Source organism: Bos indicus, chromosome 21 (assembly GCF_029378745.1).
Source record: "Bos indicus isolate NIAB-ARS_2022 breed Sahiwal x Tharparkar chromosome 21, NIAB-ARS_B.indTharparkar_mat_pri_1.0, whole genome shotgun sequence".
Classification (NCBI taxonomy): Eukaryota; Metazoa; Chordata; class Mammalia; order Artiodactyla; family Bovidae; genus Bos; species Bos indicus.
In genome coordinates, this window is record NC_091780.1 from 57,726,224 (window position 1) to 57,747,214 (window position 20,991).

At 53.1% G+C, this 20,991-nt stretch overlaps 1 protein-coding gene across 1 annotated transcript; it reads left to right on the top strand.

Annotated features, from left to right (window-relative positions):
- The first annotated feature begins 6,117 nt into the window (after positions 1–6,117).
- CHGA (chromogranin A) lies at positions 6,118–19,464 on the top strand. Its single transcript, XM_019984051.2, has 8 exons — positions 6,118–6,362; positions 7,127–7,173; positions 9,711–9,804; positions 10,903–10,971; positions 13,361–13,459; positions 15,212–15,652; positions 16,358–16,827; positions 18,978–19,464. Exons 1-8 carry the CDS (start codon positions 6,317–6,319, stop codon positions 19,059–19,061), a joined length of 1,350 nt encoding a protein of 449 aa, XP_019839610.2. The 5' UTR covers positions 6,118–6,316; the 3' UTR covers positions 19,062–19,464.
- The last annotated feature ends 1,527 nt before the right edge of the window (positions 19,465–20,991 follow it).

Here is a 20,991-nt window from a genome sequence, read left to right on the forward strand (position 1 = left end):
ACAAGGTAAAGAGTTCCTGACTTTGCTTTGCCCCTGCCTCTTGCTATCAGTGAGCTATACTCCAGCTCCCGCCACCCACTCAGCTCACTGCTTCATCTAACATACAAAACCAAGGCAGCATATATACTTAGCTATAATCATAACACATTCTGTGTGTGGATCAAAATTTGGCAGCAAATCTGGGAAACTGTCATGGGGAGCCACGAGCAGTGGGTAGACTGAGCAATACTGGTTCCCTGGTGCTCCAACATGAGCCTAAGATGGGCTGCTAAGCCCACCTTCAGAGCAGATCCCCCTCGTCTCTGATTCCCTCTTACTGCATAATTGATGGAGAGTTAACCACATCTTGGCTTTCTGTCCCAGGTCTTTGCATTTCAGTAGGAGTGATTCACAGAGAGAAGATTTGTCTGGGGGGAAAGACCAAGACTTGACCATGGGCATCAGATGAGAGGTATTTGCTTTAACCAGAAGCAGCTCCAGAATATCAAGACAAGAGGTGCTCAGGAGCAGCGATCTGATTAGAAATCAGATTGCTGGCTAGAGAACTTGTTCGAAGATTTAGATATAAAGCCATGACCTGCTTTTTATGGAGATCGCATGTATAGACTTGGAGCAGTAAAAAAGAGCCTTCCTCCATGCTTCATCCACCTACAGCTGGAAAAACATCAATTGTCTCTCTCAAACGTGAGAAGCCTTAGAAAGCCTGGAGGCAGTAGTTTGGGGTGGGGGTTGCTGGTAAAGACCAGTTAAATATAAGGCTGCTAGAGGGCATCAGGCATGGCAAAGGGAGGGTAGGTGGCAGATGGCTGGTCCCCACACTCCACCATTTCCTAGCTGTGTGACCTTGGAGGGGTTCCTCTATCTCGCTGAGCTTCAGCTTCTGCATATGAGAAGCAGAGATGTTGATATCTCAGCCACAGGTTTATTGTAAAGATGAAATAAAACGACATGCATAAAACCCTATAGCAGATGTCAGTGTCCCACCTCTGAGCCACGTTGGAGGTTACCTGTAGACAGTTGCCATACATGCCAACAGCTTCCAGTGTTTCTCTGCCTGAAGGTATTCTTTGGCAGTGGTGGTTTGCTTGGCCCTCTCTTAGAGCAGATAGGAAGTCAGCATCTCCAGGAGAGGCCCTTGGTGAGGGAAAGGAATCAACAGGTGATATCCCAGCATCCTCGCCCCAGTGGGAAAATCCTGGGGTATGCCCTACACAGTTTCTCAAGAAGTCCCAGCTAGACTGAGTCTCTACTGCACTCAGTGGTAACTTGCTTATCAATACCCATTTCATTGTCTTTTTTTTTTTTTTTCTTTTCCTTGTCTCACTTTCCTGCTCCCATATTGATGAAATCATTTCCAAATGATGCATTCTCAGATCGTGGTCTTAGGGTCTACTTTTGGGGAAACCTAAACAAAGATGAGCATCAAACCCAGTGCCTGGCTCCTTAAAAGGGACCCATCACCGGCACCATACAGGGCTCCTCCTAAGAACCACAGCCCAGAAATTATTTGAGTGGTTATCTTCTCAATCCTCCCAATGGAAGTGCATAATTCATATCATTCTAGATGCATGCAAGAGACACTAATTCATGAGGAATGCCTTAGGGTATTTGGGCTCCTGCTGCTGCTGCTGCCAAGTCGCTTCAGTCATGTCCGACTCTGTGTGACCCCATAGATGGCCTCCCACCAGGCTCCCCCATCCCTGGGCTGCATTCTCTTGTTAAAACTCCATCTGTAAGCAAGTATGATAACAGCACCTTGCTGTGTAAAACTCTTAGAACAGTGCCTGGCTCTAAGTTTTCAGCAATGGTGAGTTGTTAGCATCTCCCCCATGGGTTGGTTGGTAGAGAATGCAAATTGTCCTCCAGTATCCCAGCTTCCTTTAGTAATCAGAACCTGTGGCTGCCCAGTCTCCCTGGAAACTAGGTGTGTCCACGTGCTCTAGTCCTAGCCGAAGGGTTGTGAGAAGTGATACAGGCAGGGCCTGCATCAGAACCTTACAAAGAAGCTGCTTGGCCTCCATCTACCCTTTGCCTGCTTTGAGAGAGCTGAGAAATAATGGCAACTAGAACAGCTGCCTTGATATCAAAATGTATGTTGAGGATAACAGAGCCACCCCGCAAATCCTACTGTTCACTTCGGGGCTGTTGTGGGAGGAATAAATAAGACCCCATCTTATTTCATAGTATTTTAGGGTTTTCCCTTCCAGTTGCTTCTCCTCACTTAACCGACCAGCCCAAAGACAAATATGGGGTCAACGGATGTGAGTTTTTGTCTCCTTTCAATTATCCATTGTGTTGACCATGTGCCCAGCACTGTGCCAGAAACTGAAATCAAAAGATGAGCAGGATGCAGACCAAATCCCAAGGAACTCAACGTGTAATGAGATAGAAGGATCGAGAGGCAAAAAAAAAAAAAAAAAAAATGCCAGCCTTCTGTGATAAATGCTCACACAAGTGTTGTGGAGGCAGAGAGGAGGGAGCAATTACTTTAGGTCCCAAAAAGGATGGAAGCATTTGCCAGGCTATAGGGGAGGGAGTGGGATGGTAATGGGAGGCATTCCAGGGAGTGGTAACAGCATGTGAGAAATCATGAGAGATGGTGGTGGTGCGGGGAAACATGGACATTTGAGCAAAACAAGCTCTCGGTCCAACTTTATCATTCACTGGCCATATAGCACCCTGGAAGCTCATGTTAATATCCTGGGTCAGTTTCCATATCTGCAAAGTAGAATAAAAAAGTCCTGCTCTAATGTAGGCTTAGGGGTACTGTAAGGGCTCAATGACGGAACGTCTTGAAGAGCTTATAAAGAATGGTGCAAATGCCAATTACTGGCATCGTCACTTGTAAAGCCTAGTTTGGGACATTTTTGAAGGTTGGTTATGCTCAGCTTCAGGGAGGCAAATAGGCTCTGGGAGAACTAGTGATCTGAGGAAGGTGGCAGGGGCTCTGAAACTTCCCAGGAGAAAAACCCACTCAGCTTGGAGAGTGGTCCAACTTTCTTCATGGCTTTTGGGCAATGCACATCAAGTGTCCTAAAATGTCCATTTTCTTTGACCAAGAAGCTCACCCTCTGTTACATGAAATGATACAAAAGAACTGCAAATACTGCAGAGGTTCCTGCACAAGGTTGCAGGCCGCAAACCTCTGCACCACGTTCAGGATGACCTACATCCGAAGGGCCTGAGGTCTTAGGCTTTCAGCGTGTTCAGCTGATGTTTTCCACTGGGAATCGCCCTTCACCAACGAAGCAGCCTAAACAGAGACTATAGAACATACACTTTGTTTATTTTTGGCATTATTTTTAATGACTGAGTAACTTTCCATTATGTAAACATACCACATCTTCTTTATCCATTCGTCTGTCAGTGGACATTTATTTCCATGTCTCGGCTATTTTACATAGTGCTGCTGTGAACACAGGGATGTATGTATCTTTTCAAATTATATAATTTTGCCTGGGTATAGGCCTGGGAGTCGGGTTGCTGGATCATATGGCAACTCTATGTTAGTTTTTTGAAGAACTCTCCATAGTGGCTGCACCAATTTACATTCCCACCAGCAGTCATAGATCAAAAGTTAGTTAAGATTGACTTTCATTGGAGTATAGTTGCTTTACAATGTTGCATTAGTTTCTGCTGCACAACAAACTGAATCAGTTGTACATATGCATATATCCCCTCTTTTTTTAGGTTTCCCTCCCATTTAGGTCACCACAGAGCACTGAGTAGAAGTCCCTGTGCTATACAGTTGGTTCTTATTAGTTATCTATTTTATACCCAGTAGTGTATAGAACCCTGGAGAAGGGAATGGCAACCCACTCCAGTATTCTTGCCTGGAGAATTCCATAGACAGAGGAGCCTGGCAGGCTACAGTTCATGGGATCGCAAAGAGGTGGACACAACTGAGTGACTAACACTTACTTATTTAGTGTAGAAAACATATACTTTAAAATGATCAATACTGCCTGGGTCGTGGGAGCACGGGTGATGTTCTGTATTTCTGTGCATTTCCAAGTTTTTGAGACAGACTCCATGTTACTGTTCAGCTCTAGTTTCCAGGCTGTTTGCCCTCTGTCTCCCTCCGATTCCTCTCTCTGGGCATTTGGACTTGGGTCCTTCTACCTGGAGCCCTCTGCCTCTGGAACACACAACCCCTCCCCCACCAACTTCAGGGCTTTGCTGAAATGTCACTTCTTTGGTGAGGCCTCCTTAGATCCACCTTATTTAAAATATAAGCCAACTCCTCCCTCAGCTCACAGTCCCCACTTTCCTGCTTCATTTTCGTCCACAGCATTTGCTCCCCCATGACATACTTTGCATGCCTACAACAGCCGAGTGCTGCTCAGTTGTGCCCGACTCTTTGCAACCCCATGGACTACAGCCCACCAGGCTCCTCAGTCCATGGGATTCTTCAGGCTAGAATACTGGAGTGGGTTGCCGTTTCCTCCTCCAGGGGATCTTCCGGACCCAGGGATTGAACCCGGGTCTCCCGTGTCTCCTGAAATGCAGGAAGATGCTTTACCACTGAGCCACCACGGAAGCCTCTACCTTTTCTTAGAACACGTGTTCTAGGCACGTGTGTGCTATTCTATGTGTGTGTGCTCAGTCTTTGCAACCCCATGGACTATAGCTCACCAGGCTCTAAGCGTGTAGTAGGTGACTAACAAGTAGTAGTTAAATGGATGACTAAATGCATGAACAGGGCCATTTCAGTTTCTTCTGGCTTCTGCCAGGTTCTCCTTTGGGGTGGGAGTGGGCACAGGCGTGGGGCAGGTGGTGGGAAGTAGCAGCAGCAGATGGGAGGGGAGGGTTACAGAAAGAAGGAGGGGCTCTTAAATGATGTCACACCAAAGGCCAGATACCAGCTTCTCTATATTGGGGGGGTGGGGAGCAGGTGGCAAAGGGCTCTCAATGTGGCCCTCAGGTTGAGAGCAATATTTGTGACCAGAACATAAGGGCCCCAGGGCAGAGAGAAATAAACCAGGAAACCAGCCTTACACACAAAGCATCCAGGTTTTGAGAACACTCAAGAAAAGGTAGAGGCTTCCGCAGTGGCTCAGTGGTAAAGCATCTGCCTGCAATGCAGGAGATACAGGAGACTCGGGTTCAATCCCTGGGTCGGGAAGATCCCCTGGAGGAGGAAACGGCAACCCACTCCAGTATTCTTGCCTGAAGAATCCCATGGACAGAGAAACCTGGTGGGCTGTAGTCCATGGGGTTGCAGAGTCGGGCACAACTGAGCATGCACAGATACATATAAGAGAAGGTAAGAGCTGTTCTCAAACACACAAATGGGTAACCAGCCACAAGAAGGTGACCCTAAGAGGTTGCACTGGGTCTTCTGAGTAGAAGCTACAAGGGCTCCTATTTTGGTTTGGTGTCAAGAACTGTTCCCTTCTCCTCCCTTGCCACCCTCCATGAGTGCTGTCCACCAACGGCCAGAGTCCACACTTCACTTGTTCCTGCAATGAACTCTTAATCAGCGCCTTCAACAGTAATCAATTAAGTGGATTTACTCTGTGTCAAGGGTCCTGCTCAGGACTTTGAAAGCAATGAAGACTAAACATTATTCAAATAAATAAATACATATACAACTAGAAACTGTGAAAGCACAAAACTGGGTTACCAGAGAGAGATCTAATTCAGACAAGGGGTGAGGGACCTCTAGGGGACCTCCGAGATTGTTGAGGGAGCCCAGAATGGTGAGCACGCCTGCAGCCAGTGAGATGGAGGAAGGGAGGCCCCCTCCAAAGGCCCTCAGAAGCAAGGAGTGCCGTTAGAATTGGCGGGGACCTCAGCGCACTTTGGAGGAACAGGAGGTCCAGAGACTGGAAGTGACTTGCCCACGGACATACAGCAGGTCGGGGGAGCCGTCGAGAGTTGGACGATCAGCTGAGTCCTCTGTGCCACCTCCTGAAGTCACAGGTCCGCCTGGCTGCCTCACCCAAGAACTGTGTGCTATGGGGGCCACCCGCAACAGGGACGGGGGTTAAGTGGGGGGAGGCTTGGGGGGCGGGGCGAGCTGCTGCTGGACCCCCGGAGGGATGGGGAAAGGGGTAGGGGCGGGTCCGATGACGTCATTTCCGGGGTCCGGGGTATATAAGCGGGTCGCGAGCATGCCCCACTGCTGCAGTGCCCGAGCTCAGTGCGGAGGGCGGATCGACAGACAGACGCACACGGAGACCTTGCACCACCAAACCCCATCCCCGCGCTGGTGTCGCCGCAGCTTGCCTGGAGCGAGCAGTCCAGCCGCCCCTCGCCCGCGCGCGCCGTGGCCCGCCCCAGACCACCAGCTGCTCGGCGCCCCGGCTTCGCCATGCGCTCCGCCGCGGTCCTGGCGCTTCTGCTCTGCGCGGGGCAAGGTGAGTGAGCGCGGGCCCTTGGGGGAGAGGGTCCTGGACGCCCCTGACGGCCCTGAGGTCCAGGCACCGCGCCGCGCAGCGTGCCCCTCCATGCCTTCCCTCCGGCGCGGCGAGTTTTCAGCGCCACGGACAGCGCCCCGCCTCCCACCTGACCCCGCAGAGTGGCCTCGGCGCAGAACCTGCAGACCTGACTCTTTGACTCCGACTCTCGACCCCGCGGGACAGGGCTCCCTGTCGCCCCCACCCCACGTCTGGGCTGCTTCGGGGTCAGCGCCGGCTCTGCGCTGTGGCTGGCCAAGGTCATTTGGGGAGATGGGAGGACCGCTGTTGGCTCCCCTCTCTCTCCCTTCTTCCTCCTGCTCCCTACCGTCTGTCTGCCCTTGACTTCTACCTCTCCCAATCCTCCTCCTCCCTCTCTTCCGCTCACCTCTGGGGTCTCTCTGCCTCTCCCTCATCCTCCCCCGACCTCAGTCCCACCCAGCCACTGGCCTGTTCTCATAGCTCTTGGCTTCTTCCCCCACACCTCCTCCAGAGCATAGCTTTCACAAAAGGAAGGGTTAAGGCTCTCAGTGCAGCCTGTGGGAGCCACCCCCATGAGGGTAGCAGTTGGGAAGGGAAATAAAATCAGCTCCACATCTCATTTGAGTAGGGGTGGTCTTACGGAGGAGCGTTGGGGTGAACAGGCCCCTGATGAACCCAGTCTGGAAGGACTGGGTTCTCCCCTCAGAGCAGAAGAGTGACCCACGCTCTCTTTTTCTTCCTAGTCATTGCCCTGCCTGTGAACAGCCCCATGAATAAAGGGGACACTGAGGTAAGAAGGGGCGTGGGGATGCCCCGGGATGGGGGGGCAGAAGACCCCAGTGGACCCCTCACAGCCAGTTCTTGGGCAGCTGCAGGAGTCTGGCATCAAGCCAGAAGTCAGCACTGCGGCTGCTGAGCCTGGGGACAGCTTGCAAAAGAAGATATCAAAGTCTGCTAGATTTCCCTGCTTGCCTGCTGCAGGGCCGTCCCTGGGCTCCTCTGAGTTGAGTGTGCAACCCGGTGGGACCTGTGTGCTACCCACTGGGCCCAGGGGCCAGGCCCACTGTCTTGAGCACTCCAAATCTTGTAGGCCCACCACGGGCTGGTGGGGGTGACTTCTCTGAGGTTGTGGTTGTCCTCTGTCCTGCAAGAACAGTCTTCATCTGCCTGGTTCTGGCCTCCCCCTTTGCTCTGCCCCAAGGCTCTGCCAGCAATACACCCACCCCATCCCACAGTTGCTAAAGCCCTGGCTCTCTCAAAGGACCTTGAGGAGAACATTCTTGATCATGGCTCCTGCACCCAGGCCAGTTGGGGCTTCTGGTGGAGGTCACCCAGGAAAGGACTTGGAAGACACTGATGGGGGCTTCTGTGGCCAACAAGAGACACTGTGTTGGGCATATACCCCAAATTGATTCAAGTCTGAGTTGGGGCTGTTTTTCTAGCTTCCGATGTTCACAGATATCTTCACTTGTTAATTAGAGAAATTCTACTCCCTGCCTTTTCAGGAACTATTTTCTTTAGAGAGGCTATAGTTGAAACCCAAAGCATCAAAGAGATTTAAACCTCAATGTGCTTATTTAAAATTTCCTATTCACTAGTTACACACAGGCCTAAATTGAAAAAACCGCTGCCACTCATTGTAGCTGTGTCATCTTGGGAAAAATCCCTTGAATTCTCTGAGCTTTCCCTTTTCTCACTATGATGATATTTCCTTTGAGGGAAGTTGTAAGGAATGAAAAGAAGAAAAGCCACTTAGTCGTGTCTGACTCTTTGCGACCCCGTGGACTATATAGCCAATGGAATTCTCCAGGCCAGAATACTGGAGTGGGTAGCCTTTCCCTTCTCCAGGGGATCTTCCGAACCCAGGGATCGAACCCAGGTCTCCCTCATTGCAGGCAGATTCTTTACCAGCTGAGCCACCAGGGAAGCCCTGGTAAGGAATAGGACTCTTGCAAATTGCTGACACATAGTTGGTCCTCAGTAAATAAGCATTTTTATTCCTAGCCTAGAGCTTCCTTTTCTGACCTCCCCATCATTCTTGGGACCCATACCCAATTCGTCTCTCCCAGAATCTGTCCTCATGGACTTGTGGTTATCTGATATTCCCAGTGCAGGGTTTGTGGTTGCAGGAAGGGTGCAGGCTATAAGCCGTTCCTTGCCAGATTCCTTATGGGAGACACTTTGGCCATCATATTGTTTTCAGCAGCCTGGGTCAGAGACACCAGAGCAGCTGGTGAAGACCTGCATGTTCTATCTAGGATGCCATGACTACTGTAGAGCCTGTCTCCCAGTTTGCTATCCTGGATCCTTGAACGGGTTGCCTTGGCATCCCATAGACACAGCCTTCCACCCCCTCAATCCTCACTGTGTTGCCTGATGCTTGTCTGACACTTCCTGCTCCTCTCCCCAGCTCTAGGCAGCTGAAGCAGGCTGGAAATTGCGAATCCATCCCTGACTGTGTGTGGCACTCCATGTGTTACAGAGTATTTTCCCATCTGTGCCCCATCACCCTGGGAGGGGAGTCGGAAGATCTTCTCACTCACATTTTATAGAGGAGGAAATTGAGGCTCAGAGAGGTCAAGTCTCTTGCTCAAGATCACACAGCTAGGATGTCACACTACAGTTGGCACCATCTTCATATATCATCCATTTATCAGATGTCTGATTATCCACAGCACCTTGCTGGGCACTGGACAAGACTTTCAGAGAAATGGCTGCTGTTGGCCTGGGATGGGCACCCGAATGTAGTAGATGTATGCCCACATCCAGCCAGGGAATTCAGCTGGTGAATATGGAGCCAGGCTGTGAAGCTGTCACTCCCTGCCTGTGACAACCCCATAGATATTTAGAGACAGTTTTCCAAGTCTTGTTTCCAGTAGGAAAGAGCCAGGAAAGAGCCAGGAAAGGTCTTTGTTCTCCTCTGGGTTGGTCCAGAAAGGCTTCCTGGCGATAGCTGACCTTTGGGGCATCTGCAAGACTAAAGTACTTTTGTAGGACTACACCTCTAATGCCCAGGAGCAGCTTCCCTATCTGTAGAGAAACACTTGGGATGAGAGGGTGCAGGGTACCCACCCCCACCTTAGAGGGGCTTCTGATGGTCAGGTGGTTGGAGTGTCTGGCACTTGGTAAGCACTGTATGTGGATTTTTAGTATTATTGCTAATATTGTCCGGCTTGGGAAGCACAGCTGTGCCCCTGAGCTAGGCATCCATGGAGTCCTGAAAACAAAAGTGAGCATCATCATGTCCTCTTAGAAATTTGCCTTGGAACTTCCAGGGGCTGAGTCCCACACCCAAACCAGCCCTAACTGGCCCCATTCTGTTCCCAGGTGATGAAGTGTATCGTCGAGGTCATCTCTGACACACTCTCCAAGCCCAGCCCCATGCCAGTCAGCAAGGAGTGTTTTGAGACACTCCGAGGAGGTATGGGCCAGGCTCGGGATGAGGGGCTGCTGCCTGCTGGGCTGGGAGGCGAGGACATGGGTGTGTGGCTTTTGATGGAAATCAACAATTTAATTCAGTAGTCACTGACCAAGTGCATACCTCAACCAGGTCTGTGCTGAGCTCTGAGTGGTACTGAGAGATGAAAAGCTAACAGCCCTGTGTGCCTTGAGCTTACAGTCTAGCAGAGAGGAGTGATATGACCACAGTTAACTAGAATTCTGGGCAGAATGAAACCAGGGCTGGGAATAGCAAGCCCCCAGAATGTGAGCTCCCTGTGGGTGAGGATTTTGTATGCTAAATCCCCAGTGTTGAGGACAACCACTGGCACCTGGTAGGTGCCCTGTAGATGTGTGATGAATAAAGGAACATCAGGGGTGGGTGAGCATGAGATGGGCAAAGCTTTTGCAAGGAGGCAGTCAGTGTTGGCTGGATCCAACATTAGCATTGCTGCTAAGTCACGTCAGTCGTGTCCGACTCTGCGACCCCATAGACGGCAGCCCACCAAGCTCCCCTGTCCCTGGGATTCTCCAGGCAAGAACACTGGAGTGGGTTGCCATTTCCTTCTGCAACGCATGAAAGTGGAAAGTGAAAGGAAGTCACTTAGCCGTGTCTGACTCTTAGAGACCCCATGGACTGCAGCCTACCAGGCTCCTCCGTCCATGGGAGTTGCCAGGCAAGAGTACTGGAGTGGGTCGCCAGTTAGGATTGGGATTTAAGAGAAAAGTGGGAAATCAGTAGGTAGAAAAATGAAAAAGAGGGTACTCCAGGTGAAGTGGACAGCTCAAGCAGAGGCATGGAGATGGGAAAACAGGTTGTATTTAGAGACACTCCTGCATCACTGCAGGAGATGCCATCTCTTGGCAGAAGTCTAGGTGCAGGGACAGTGGCTGACCTTCCTGACACGATAGCAAACTTGGAAAGGAAGTCATTTCAGAAGTGTTATCTCCAGACCCAATCTTGCTGCTACCACCAGGGTTTTGAGTTTTAAGTTCCTTGTGCTCAGCTGAAAATATTGATGGCAATCTCTTTCTCTGCTGTCTTCTGGAAACCACCCGTAACGACTCCCCTTCATTGCAGATGAACGGATCCTCTCAATCCTGCGACATCAGAATTTGCTGAAAGAGCTCCAAGACCTCGCTCTCCAAGGTATTTTCCAACCACTGCACATGAATCTGGGTGAATTCCAGTAACTGAGAGTCAGAAAGACCATGGTGGAAGGTTGAGCAAGGTCTTGTGTCTGACCCTCACTTACCACCTTGTTGTATAGGGTGGTTGGTGGAGTCCTCTGTGCCACTTGGTCCTATCATTCATGCACTTAAAGAGATCAAGGCCCAGAGAGGTTGAGCAACCTGTCCAAGATCACACAATCAGTTAAGGACATCCCAAGACCAGAAGCAGCTCTTCTAAAACCCTGTGGTCTCTGGAGTTCAGCCTTGTTAGAGGGGGCACTTTCAAGACTAGGTTACAGAGAGGACTTCTTTTCTCTGTTTAATGGGAAAGAAATTGGTCTCCAGGAGAGAGGAGGGGCCTCTTTGCTCTTGTGAGCTTCTGCTCAAAGGGGAGATGGGAAAAGCAGGATCTCGCTTGCCCCAAAACACAGCCCAGACTTCCAGTGTGCTTTTGGAGTGAGGTGTGTCTTTCTCCAAGAGGTTAACAAAAATCCACTGATGCTCTTGGGAATGGAGTGATTTTTGTGAGGTAGTGAGCTCCTTGTCACTGAGGATATTCAAGCAGAGCCCAGATAGGATACTGGGAATGGAGGGTTAGGCTGATGTCATCCCACAGAGTTAGCTACTTGCCCAGTCCCAGGCTCCTTCCTGGGTTCCTGTGAGGCACAGAAGGCCTCCCTGGAAAATTGGAAGAAATGGGTCCTGGCCCTGCACCTTCCTGTGGGAAGGGGCTGTTTACTTGGGGGTGGGGGCATGGGCATCCTTGGGCCCTCGAGCAGGAGTCTCGTATCTCCCTGCAAAGGAAGTAAAGGCTCATCTTCAGGGCTTGGCTTGGGTGGGGTGGGCTGGGGCACAAAGGCTGCCCAGGCTCAGGGAAGGCCCCTACTCTGAGGCCTCTGGGGCAGACTGGGCCACATGTACTAATGGAGAGCGATTTGGGGGAAGAAGCGAGTGAAAATAATCACAGCTGGAAGGCTCCCTGAGGCCCTCCCCAAGTTAGCACACCGTTGTTCCTCTCGCTCACTTGTCCTGGAAGACAGACATCCACTGCACATGGTTGCTAGGATACAATATGGTAATTTTTAAATTAATTATTGAGTGACATTATATTTAAATAATTAAATGTAATGTCAATGAAGACTATGATAGGAAGATGTGTCCCGAAACATCTGTTTACACACATACACACATGTGTGTGTATTCAATATAAACGGTGTCCAATATACAGGTACATTATTGTTCTCCATTAAGAGGATGAGATAGATCTACATGTCTGTCTATCCATCCATCCATTTACCTATCCACCCACTCCCTCTTCTGTATTCTCATAATGCCTTCTGCACACCTCTATCTTAGCATTTACAATGCAGCCACCCTGTTTTATAGATGAGCACCCAAGTCTTGGATTGCCCAGGTCACCTAAGGTCACAGAGCATAGGATTAACCAGGAGATGTGAAGCTTGGTCAGCCAGGGGCCAGATCTGGGCATAATCCCTGGTCCACAGCCACCATGTCAGGCACCTCTGGCCACCCCAGAAATTCCCGTCATAGGAAAACCAGCATTGGCTGCAGAGTTGGCCTGGCCAGGGCCACCGTCAAGAACCAGGGTGAGTGGAGACAGAGGAGGCAGCACAGCCTGGGTTGATGCAGACAGGTGTTCTGCCTGGGCTTATGGGGGTCCATGGGGACAGGTGTTGCCTGAATCAAGAGCCCCCACTAGGGGACAAGCAGTCACTGTTACCTCCTGCTACAGGGTCCCTTAGCCCAGAGGTCCCTAATCTCTGGGCCGCACAGCAGGAAGTGAGCAGCGGACGACCTCTGTTTACAGCTGCTCCCCATCACTCAGGTTACCGTCCAAGCTCCGCCTCCTGTCAGATCAGCAGCGGCATTAGATTCTCTTTAAAGTTCAAACCCTACTAAGCTTGAATCATCCCCAAACCATCCTCCTGTCGACCCGATCTATGGAAACATTGTCTTCCACGAAATCAATCCTTGATGCCGAAAAGGTTGGGGACCACTGACCTAACTACCAGCCAGGTCCTAAGGGTTCCCCACTCCCTACTCCTGGAGCCCTCGACTCTGAGTCTTCACTACTCCGTGAGGCAGTAGGCAAGGCATGTTCTTATTTCACAGGTGAGAAGTGGAGTCTGGAGAGGTGATGAGGTCGTGTGACGGGCCCTAGCCGGGAGGGGGCAGCCAGCCCTCCCCGCCACCCCCACCAGCTCCTGCCCCCTCATTCTCTCACTGGGCAGGCCCAGAACAGGACGTGCCCAGTTTTACGGATGAGGAAACAGAGGCCTCCATTCTCACAGCCAACCATGCGGGGCTCAGACCAAATGGGATGCTTTTCTCGTTTTCTTATCCAGGAGCCAAGGAGCGGACACATCAGCAGAAGAAGCACAGCAGTTACGAGGATGAACTCTCAGAGGTGCTTGAGAAGCCGAACGACCAGGCCGAGCTGAAAGGTCAGTGCCGACACGTCTGGCCAGAGACCAGGGGTGGGATACTGAAGAGAACAGTAGTTACAATAGACCGAGGGTCCTGCGGAGTCAAAAACCTCTCCTTTGGGTCCTGTAAGGGAGCTCTTACTTCCTTCTCTTTCCAAATGGGGAAACTGAGACCCAGGGAGGTTGAAGCACCTTTCTAAGGCATAACTGGAGACGGTACGTCTCACTCTGCAGCCCTTGATGGGTCCCATCCGCCCATCCCAGGCAATGGCACTCTCGGGCAGGAGGCCTGGCAGGTGGGCAGCTCAACTCTTTCCAGTGGCCACCGAGGCAGGGCCCCCGCCCCCAATGCCTGTCCTCCTGGGAATTTAGTGGTGCCCTGGCATAGCCTAGGGGCAGCAAGATCCCAGAGGAGTAGGTCTGAAATACTAAATGAATCTGAATCATCTTTCTTTTTTTTTTAAATTTTTTATTTTTGACCGCTTTGGGTCTTCATTGCTGCGTGTGGGCTTTCTCCGGTTGGGTGAGTGGAGGCTGCTCTCAGGTTGCGGTGCGCCGTGGTTTAGTGCGTGGACTTGGTTGCATCACAGCATCTGGGATCTTCTTGGACCAGGGATTGAACCCATGTTCCCTGCACTGGCAGGCGGTTTCTTAACCACTGGACCACCAGGAAAGTCCTGGATCATCCTTCTTGAAAACAGAGAGCTTTTAGGGGTCACAGAGATCATGGCTTAGGTCAGAGGGATGCTCTGTTAAACTCACCTTTCTGGCTAGAAACAGTCACACGCTTCACACGCTTGTCCCCGCAGGCCTATTCTTTGCATGTGGAAGGTGAGTGACCAGGGCCAGTTCCTAGAAGCAGGGACCTCGGTGGTCATCTGTTGGGGCTGAGAGGGGAAGCCTGCCAATGTGCCCTCACGTGGGCCAGGGCTCTCACCCTGGTGGCTGCTTGAGGCACGGCAGGGACTCACACATTGTGGTTCCATGGAAACGAGTGTCTGGCTGACTCTGGCTGTGTGCCTTGGGCTGTAGGAGGGAGAATAGTGTAGCGTTCACTGGGGAGACAGCCACACGTCAGTGCAAAGGGCACCCTGTACTTGGCATTCGGAGGTTTGGGTTTAAGGCTCAGCTCTGCCATCTGTGAGCACAGACAGGTCATCTTACCTTTCTAAGGATTGGTTTGAGTTTCTGTAAAGTGGGCATGGGAGCACTTGCACCTGGAGTCCTGGTCAAATGGTGGAATGTACTTGGTAGTGACTTGTTTGACAGTAATCATTTCTAGCAATGGGAGGGATTTTTACTAGATGAAAAGCTGTCTTCAAAGCAGGTACAAGTAAATACCTTTAATGAAAGCTGACAAATCCTGAGGAATTGAATACTTTCATAGGATGCTCAAGATAGAATGCTTGCAGAAAGGAGAAGGAAGTCACAGTAATGGTGCCCAGTACACAGAGAGGTTAAGGAACTTGCCCAAGATCAGACAGCAGTTCAACTGCTGTCTTAATTTTAAATTCAGGGCTCTATCTTCTGGGGTCATTTTCAAGGGGTCATCACATTCTCCTTCGAGAGGCAGAATTACAAAGAAAGAAACACAATCCCGTTGTGCTGAGGTCAAACCCAGACGTGGAGAGGGCAGCCCTAATTCTCTCCTGTGTGTCTTGGGTTGGGCTTGCTGGAAGCCTAGAGATACAGTGACTAAGATCTGAAATTGGGCCCGGGGGAGATCCGATCTGGTCCTCAGGGCCTGACTTTGCTCTGTTGTTTCTGTAGAGGTGACAGAAGAGGTGTCCTCCAAGGATGCTGCAGAAAAAAGAGACGATTCTAAAGAGGTGGAGAAGAGTGATGAAGACTCGGACGGAGACAGGCCTCAGGCCTCCCCAGGGCTTGGGCCGGGGCCCAAGGTTGAGGAGGACAACCAGGCCCCTGGGGAGGAGGAGGAGGCCCCCTCCAACGCCCACCCCCTAGCCAGCCTCCCCAGCCCGAAATACCCAGGCCCACAGGCCAAGGAGGACAGCGAGGGTCCCTCCCAGGGTCCAGCCAGCAGGGAGAAGGGCCTGAGTGAAGAGCAAGGGAGGCAGACAGAGAGAGAAGAGGAGGAGGAGAAGTGGGAGGAGGCGGAGGCTAGAGAGAAGGCCGTCCCGGAGGAAGAAAGCCCGCCCACCGCAGCGTTTAAACCCCCACCGAGCCTCGGCAACAAGGAGACGCAGAGGGGTGAGACTGTGTCTGATGTCTGAGACTTCAGCAGATGTGTTGGGGAGAGGGGGATGGGTGGGAGGGGGGTCCCCTGATCCATAATCTCATTCCACCTTCTCAACAACCCTGAAAGGTAGGTATTATTCCCATCTGCCAGATGGGAAACCAAGGCTCAGAGAGGTTAAGTAATTTGCCCATGGTCACACAGCTGATTTGTAGTACACGCGGAGATTCCATCCCAGGTTTGTCTGGTTCCAAAACCCTGCATCTTCCACTAGTCCACATAGCCCCTCTCCACCCCCAGGAGGGGAGAGGGGCTTTGCAGGGTGAGTGGGTGGGATTTGGGAACCGAGCAGCAGCATGATTGGAGGGAACAGGCTGGTCTGGGGACGCTGCTAGCTTCAACCAGGGCTTAGGAAGAGGTCCTGGCTCCTCCTGAGGGCCTGATCAGGGTCTTTCCTTCCTCCCCAGCCGGGCGATCCCTGGGTTGGGGCTTCTGGGATGAGAGGGCTAAGGAAGAGGTGACTTGGAGCTTTAGAGGGTCTTGTAAAGCATGGCGTCAAGGTGACCTTTCCCTCCAAGGGGAGTCTGTTGTGAGAGGCTGAGCTGGATCTGGCATACAGGGTCTGTGGTCACAACAGTGGCCACAGAGAGACCTAAGGGAGTGGCAGGGACCCAGAAAGGTGGCAGCCGCTCCCATATTCTCCCGCTCTTATCTACCAGCTGCTCCAGGTTGGCCCGAGGATGGAGCCGGGAAGATGGGGGCTGAGGAGGCCAAGCCCCCCGAGGGGAAGGGGGAGTGGGCACACTCCCGGCAGGAGGAAGAGGAGATGGCAAGGGCCCCTCAAGTCCTCTTCCGTGGTGGGAAGAGCGGGGAGCCCGAGCAGGAGGAGCAGCTCTCCAAGGAGTGGGAGGACGCCAAGCGATGGAGCAAGATGGACCAGCTGGCCAAGGAGCTGACGGCCGAGAAGCGGCTGGAGGGGGAGGAGGAGGAAGAGGAGGACCCCGACCGCTCCATGAGGCTCTCCTTCCGGGCCCGGGGCTACGGCTTCAGGGGTCCCGGGCTGCAGCTGCGGCGAGGCTGGAGGCCGAACTCCCGGGAGGACAGCGTGGAGGCCGGCCTGCCCCTCCAGGTGCGCGGCTACCCGGAAGAGAAGAAGGAGGAGGAGGGCAGCGCCAACCGCAGACCAGAGGTTGGTACGGGGTGGGAGCTGGCCCCGGGCCCAGCTGGGGGGCAGCTGCACCCAGACATACTGCCCCGCATCACCGAGGGGACACTGTCCCCTTGGAGTCGGGACTGGAGAGGCACCTGGACAGGGGGTGCTCAGGAGACTGGGAAGGCCCAGGAGAAAGGGCGTGTCGGGGGGAGCGGGCACCCAGGAAAGCTGGTGGACAGGCAAACAGGAGACAGAAACGTTCAGATCAGCACACAGAAGCTGAAGAGCTGGCGAGTAAAGCGGATCCCAGAGGCACTGGGAGGGACCTTTGTCTGAAAGGCAGTAGGGAGCCTCTGCAGGTTTGGAAACAGAAGAATGGATGGATGGTGCTTGGAATTTTGAATAGAGAAGAGTTTGGAAACTAAAGGACCTGGCGGGGGCTGGCCTGGGAGGGCCACTTGCTGCCTGGGGGAATCCAGGCTCTGGGTACCACTGGCCTTTCGAGCTGGAGGGCAGGACAGGAGGGGACACTGAGGGACAGGTGGTGTCTGGGGAGGCCCTACCATTGGCCCAGCGTGTCCTCTCCTGACCTCCAGGCAGTCCAGCCGCACCCCCCTCCCAGGCTCAGGCCCCGCCTCCCGCCCTGATGGCAAAGTGGGGAGGGTCTGGTGGTGACGGGTTGGGGAGGCATGGGCGTGTGCCAGAAGACCCAGGGTCTACCTCCTCCTAGCTGGGTGACCTTGGGGAGGTCACTCCCCTTCTCTGAGCCTCATCGGTTCCCTCATTTGTGAAATGGGGGTAAGAAGTCCTCTCTGCCCACCTCATTATCATGATCAGAATGCACATGAGCTTTGAAACCCTAGCCATGCCCAGGCTACTTGGGAAACTCAGAGGGGTGTGAAGACATATACCATGGGAGGGGATGGGATGGGACTTTGGGGCGGGCTGGCAACAGCACCTTGGAGCTGGGGGAGGCCTTGGGGGGGTCCATGGTTCAGGCTTTAGTTCTCCGGGGGGCATCAGGGCCTTATGGGGGCTGGGATGTGTCCGAAGCTGTGGCCCCAGTGCTCTTCTCTGCCCACCCAGAAGACAATACGGCCCTTTCCTCGGGTCCCCAACCCATTCTCTGGACCTGGGACTGGGTCTCAGCAGTCTGAGGGGGAGAAGACTCCTCCTTGGCAGCTGGCGCTGAGAGTTCATCTGCCTGTGTCCCCAGGGGCTGAGGGGACAGGCCTTCAGGAAGCAGCTGCTTGCCTCTCACCCCTCCCCAAGGCTGGCACCTTTCATCACTGCCTTCCCCACCCACAGAAACTGGGGAGAGCCAGGGGCCCTGAGGGACTGACTGGCTTCCCTTCTCCACGGGCAGAGGGGACCTTGGACTACAGGCAGGAGAAATGGGGACCCGAGTCCTGAGGACTGGACAGGGCAGGGCCCCCCGACTCAGCCCAAAGGTTTTAGAAAAAATGACCCCAGAATCACAGAACTCCTGCCTGGGGTGTTACTCTAAGATGGGAGCCACTAGGGTCCCCATTTCATTGGCAACCATTGTCCGTCTCTTCTCACTGGGCCCCAGGCAGGGACTCCTGGAAAATCACCCCTCTCGGTCAAAGCTGGGGTATGGCTGACTCCTGCTGTGAATCTGAGGGCATGCCCTTGTGGGCGTCAGTCCCAGAGGGTCCCCGGCTGCCCTGGACCACCCTAGCAGCCAGAGCTTGGGGACCCAGTGACGGAGACAGAGGATGGAGGCTCCGTCCAGACAGTGCTCACGTCCTCAAGCCTGTGTCCTGGTCCCCTGCCCCTCGGGTAGGGAGGCCTGCAGCAGACAGGACACCCAGGCACGGCCTTACCCTGGAAGCCACTGTCAAAGCCTTAGCCTGGGGTTGGGGGACTCGAAGCAGCTCTGAAAGGCACCAGAGGCTTGGTTTCCCACATGTCTGCCCAGAGCCATTGAGGAGGAGGTGGGCCTGAATGAGTCCACTGGGGAAGGTATGGGGTCAGGGCACACACTCCTGCACGCCGGCTTCTCAGAGCAGTGCAGCAGGGCAGCTTCACTGTCCCCATGAAATAGATGAGGCTCAGTGAGGCAAAGCCACCCATCCAAGGTCACACAGCTAAGCTGGGAGCCACCAGGCTGACTGTGCGCTCCACGCTCCAGTGCCCGGCTGACTCTGGGGGTTCTCTCCTAGGACCAGGAGCTGGAGAGCTTGTCGGCCATCGAGGCAGAGCTGGAGAAGGTGGCCCACCAGCTGGAGGAGCTGCGGCGGGGCTGAGGCGCCGACTGGCCCCACCAGCCAGGGCCCCGAGACACCTCGTGGTCCCGGCTCTGTTGCCCCCCCTGCAGGTCCTGGCCAGACAGCCCCGGGCACTGCTTCCGGGAGGGAGGCCGCCCCCAGCCTGCCCAAGCCCAGCCCACCCCATTGCCCCCACGCTCTTTTCCTCCTGACCCCTGCCCAGTGCGCCCCCCTGCAGGGCAGACCCCTTGCCTTTCAACGATTATCCTGTCTCTGAACACAGGCAGCCTTCTCAAAGTTTCCCTTCCACCATTAGAGCCACTGGGCCTAACTGCAATAAGTACTGACCTTTAGGTGAAAGCTGAGGACTCCTGACTATATTGTGTATGAAGTTTATCTAAGGAAAATAAATCTGCTCTGGGCTCTTTCCTGTTTCTCTGAACTTCCCCCATCTTGACTCCGAGTAGGGTGGGATGGATGTATTCAGGCAGAAGGACAAGGGGAGGTTCAATGCCCCTGGGGTGACTCTGGGCCACTTTCCAGCCCAGGGGTTGGGGAGCAAGTGACACTGCTGCTCAGGACATCACTTTCCTCACCTGGAAGTAGGGATGCTGACACATGCCCCAAAGTGCACGTGGGATTAAATAACACTTCCCCCATCTCCCAGCCGCACGTGAGCCAGGCCGGGCAGGGACGGGGCTGGTTTGGGAAACAGCCTCTGCTGACAGCCCCAGGATAGTACCTGCCACCAAGGCCACAGGCCCAGCCAGCTCTGGACTTCCTGACTCAGGCCTCTGAGCTGCAGCCCCCACCCCTCACCCCCAACCCCCGGCACAAATCTCATCTCTGACTTGAAACATGCACAGGGCTCTGGGGCATTTGAAGTTCTTGAACTTAACGTTTCACTATAGCATGGTAGTCTGGGTCTCAGCTTTGAGAACAAGGAAACTGAGGCTCAGAGGGTGGGTTGACCCATCAAAGTCTCGGCAAGAGTGATGCCCCAAACGTAAACACGGGGCTGTAGAATTATGAATCAGGACAGGCTATTCTGCTGGACCAGAGTGGACCAGCTGAATATCTGCGCCAATCATTCAGTCATTCATCAAACACTTGGGAGCCGCTGCCTTGAGCCTGGCAGGCCTGGGCACGCAGAAATGACGTGGACAAGCCCTGACTTCAAGAAATCCACTGCCTGCAGAACGTGGGTTTTGACATCAGACTGCAGTTGGAATCCCCAGCCTAGCTAGAGAGCTTGGGTGAGCATTTCTGGTGCTCTCGCAGCCTCAATTTCCTCATCTATAAAATGGGGATAGTACTTTTTTAGCTTCTCAGCAGATCATGGCGAGGATTCGAGGGGTCTAGACAGCCTGGACCAGAAAACCATTGCAGTGATGACACAAGTCTTTTGAGGGGATCTTGGCAAGTCTGGGCCTCTCCTAACCTGGCGAGCAGGCCCACTGCTGTTGACAGCCGTCCATGAAGCACAGAGGGGCTCTCCAATGAGCTGGGGCCGTGAGGTGTTTATTCACATTTCAGTGAGACAGGTTCATAACCCCCCACAACCCTGACAGTTATCGAAATAACAAACATGACACGAACTGTATTCCACTAGTCAACGGTCGGAACATCCACCTCCAGGAACAGTTAACAAATAAAGAGAACACGGGACACCTCGTCCCTGAAATACCCCTTCTCGGAGACGGGCCGCCTGTGCTGTCATCACATGGGGCAAACGCAGCCGAATCAAAAGAGCCAGTGGTTCTTGGTTTTTACAGAAGCGATGATTTTATAGACAGTATGTATAGATTCATATAAACATTATATACATGCATATGTACACAAATGAAGTACAAGCCAGCTTGGGGTTCTGACAAGCATGGCTCGTGTACGGGATCGAAACAAGTAGCATTTGTCACAAAGCACAGGTGTTAGCACTGAAACTGGAGCTGCCCGTGTCTTGGGAGAGGCT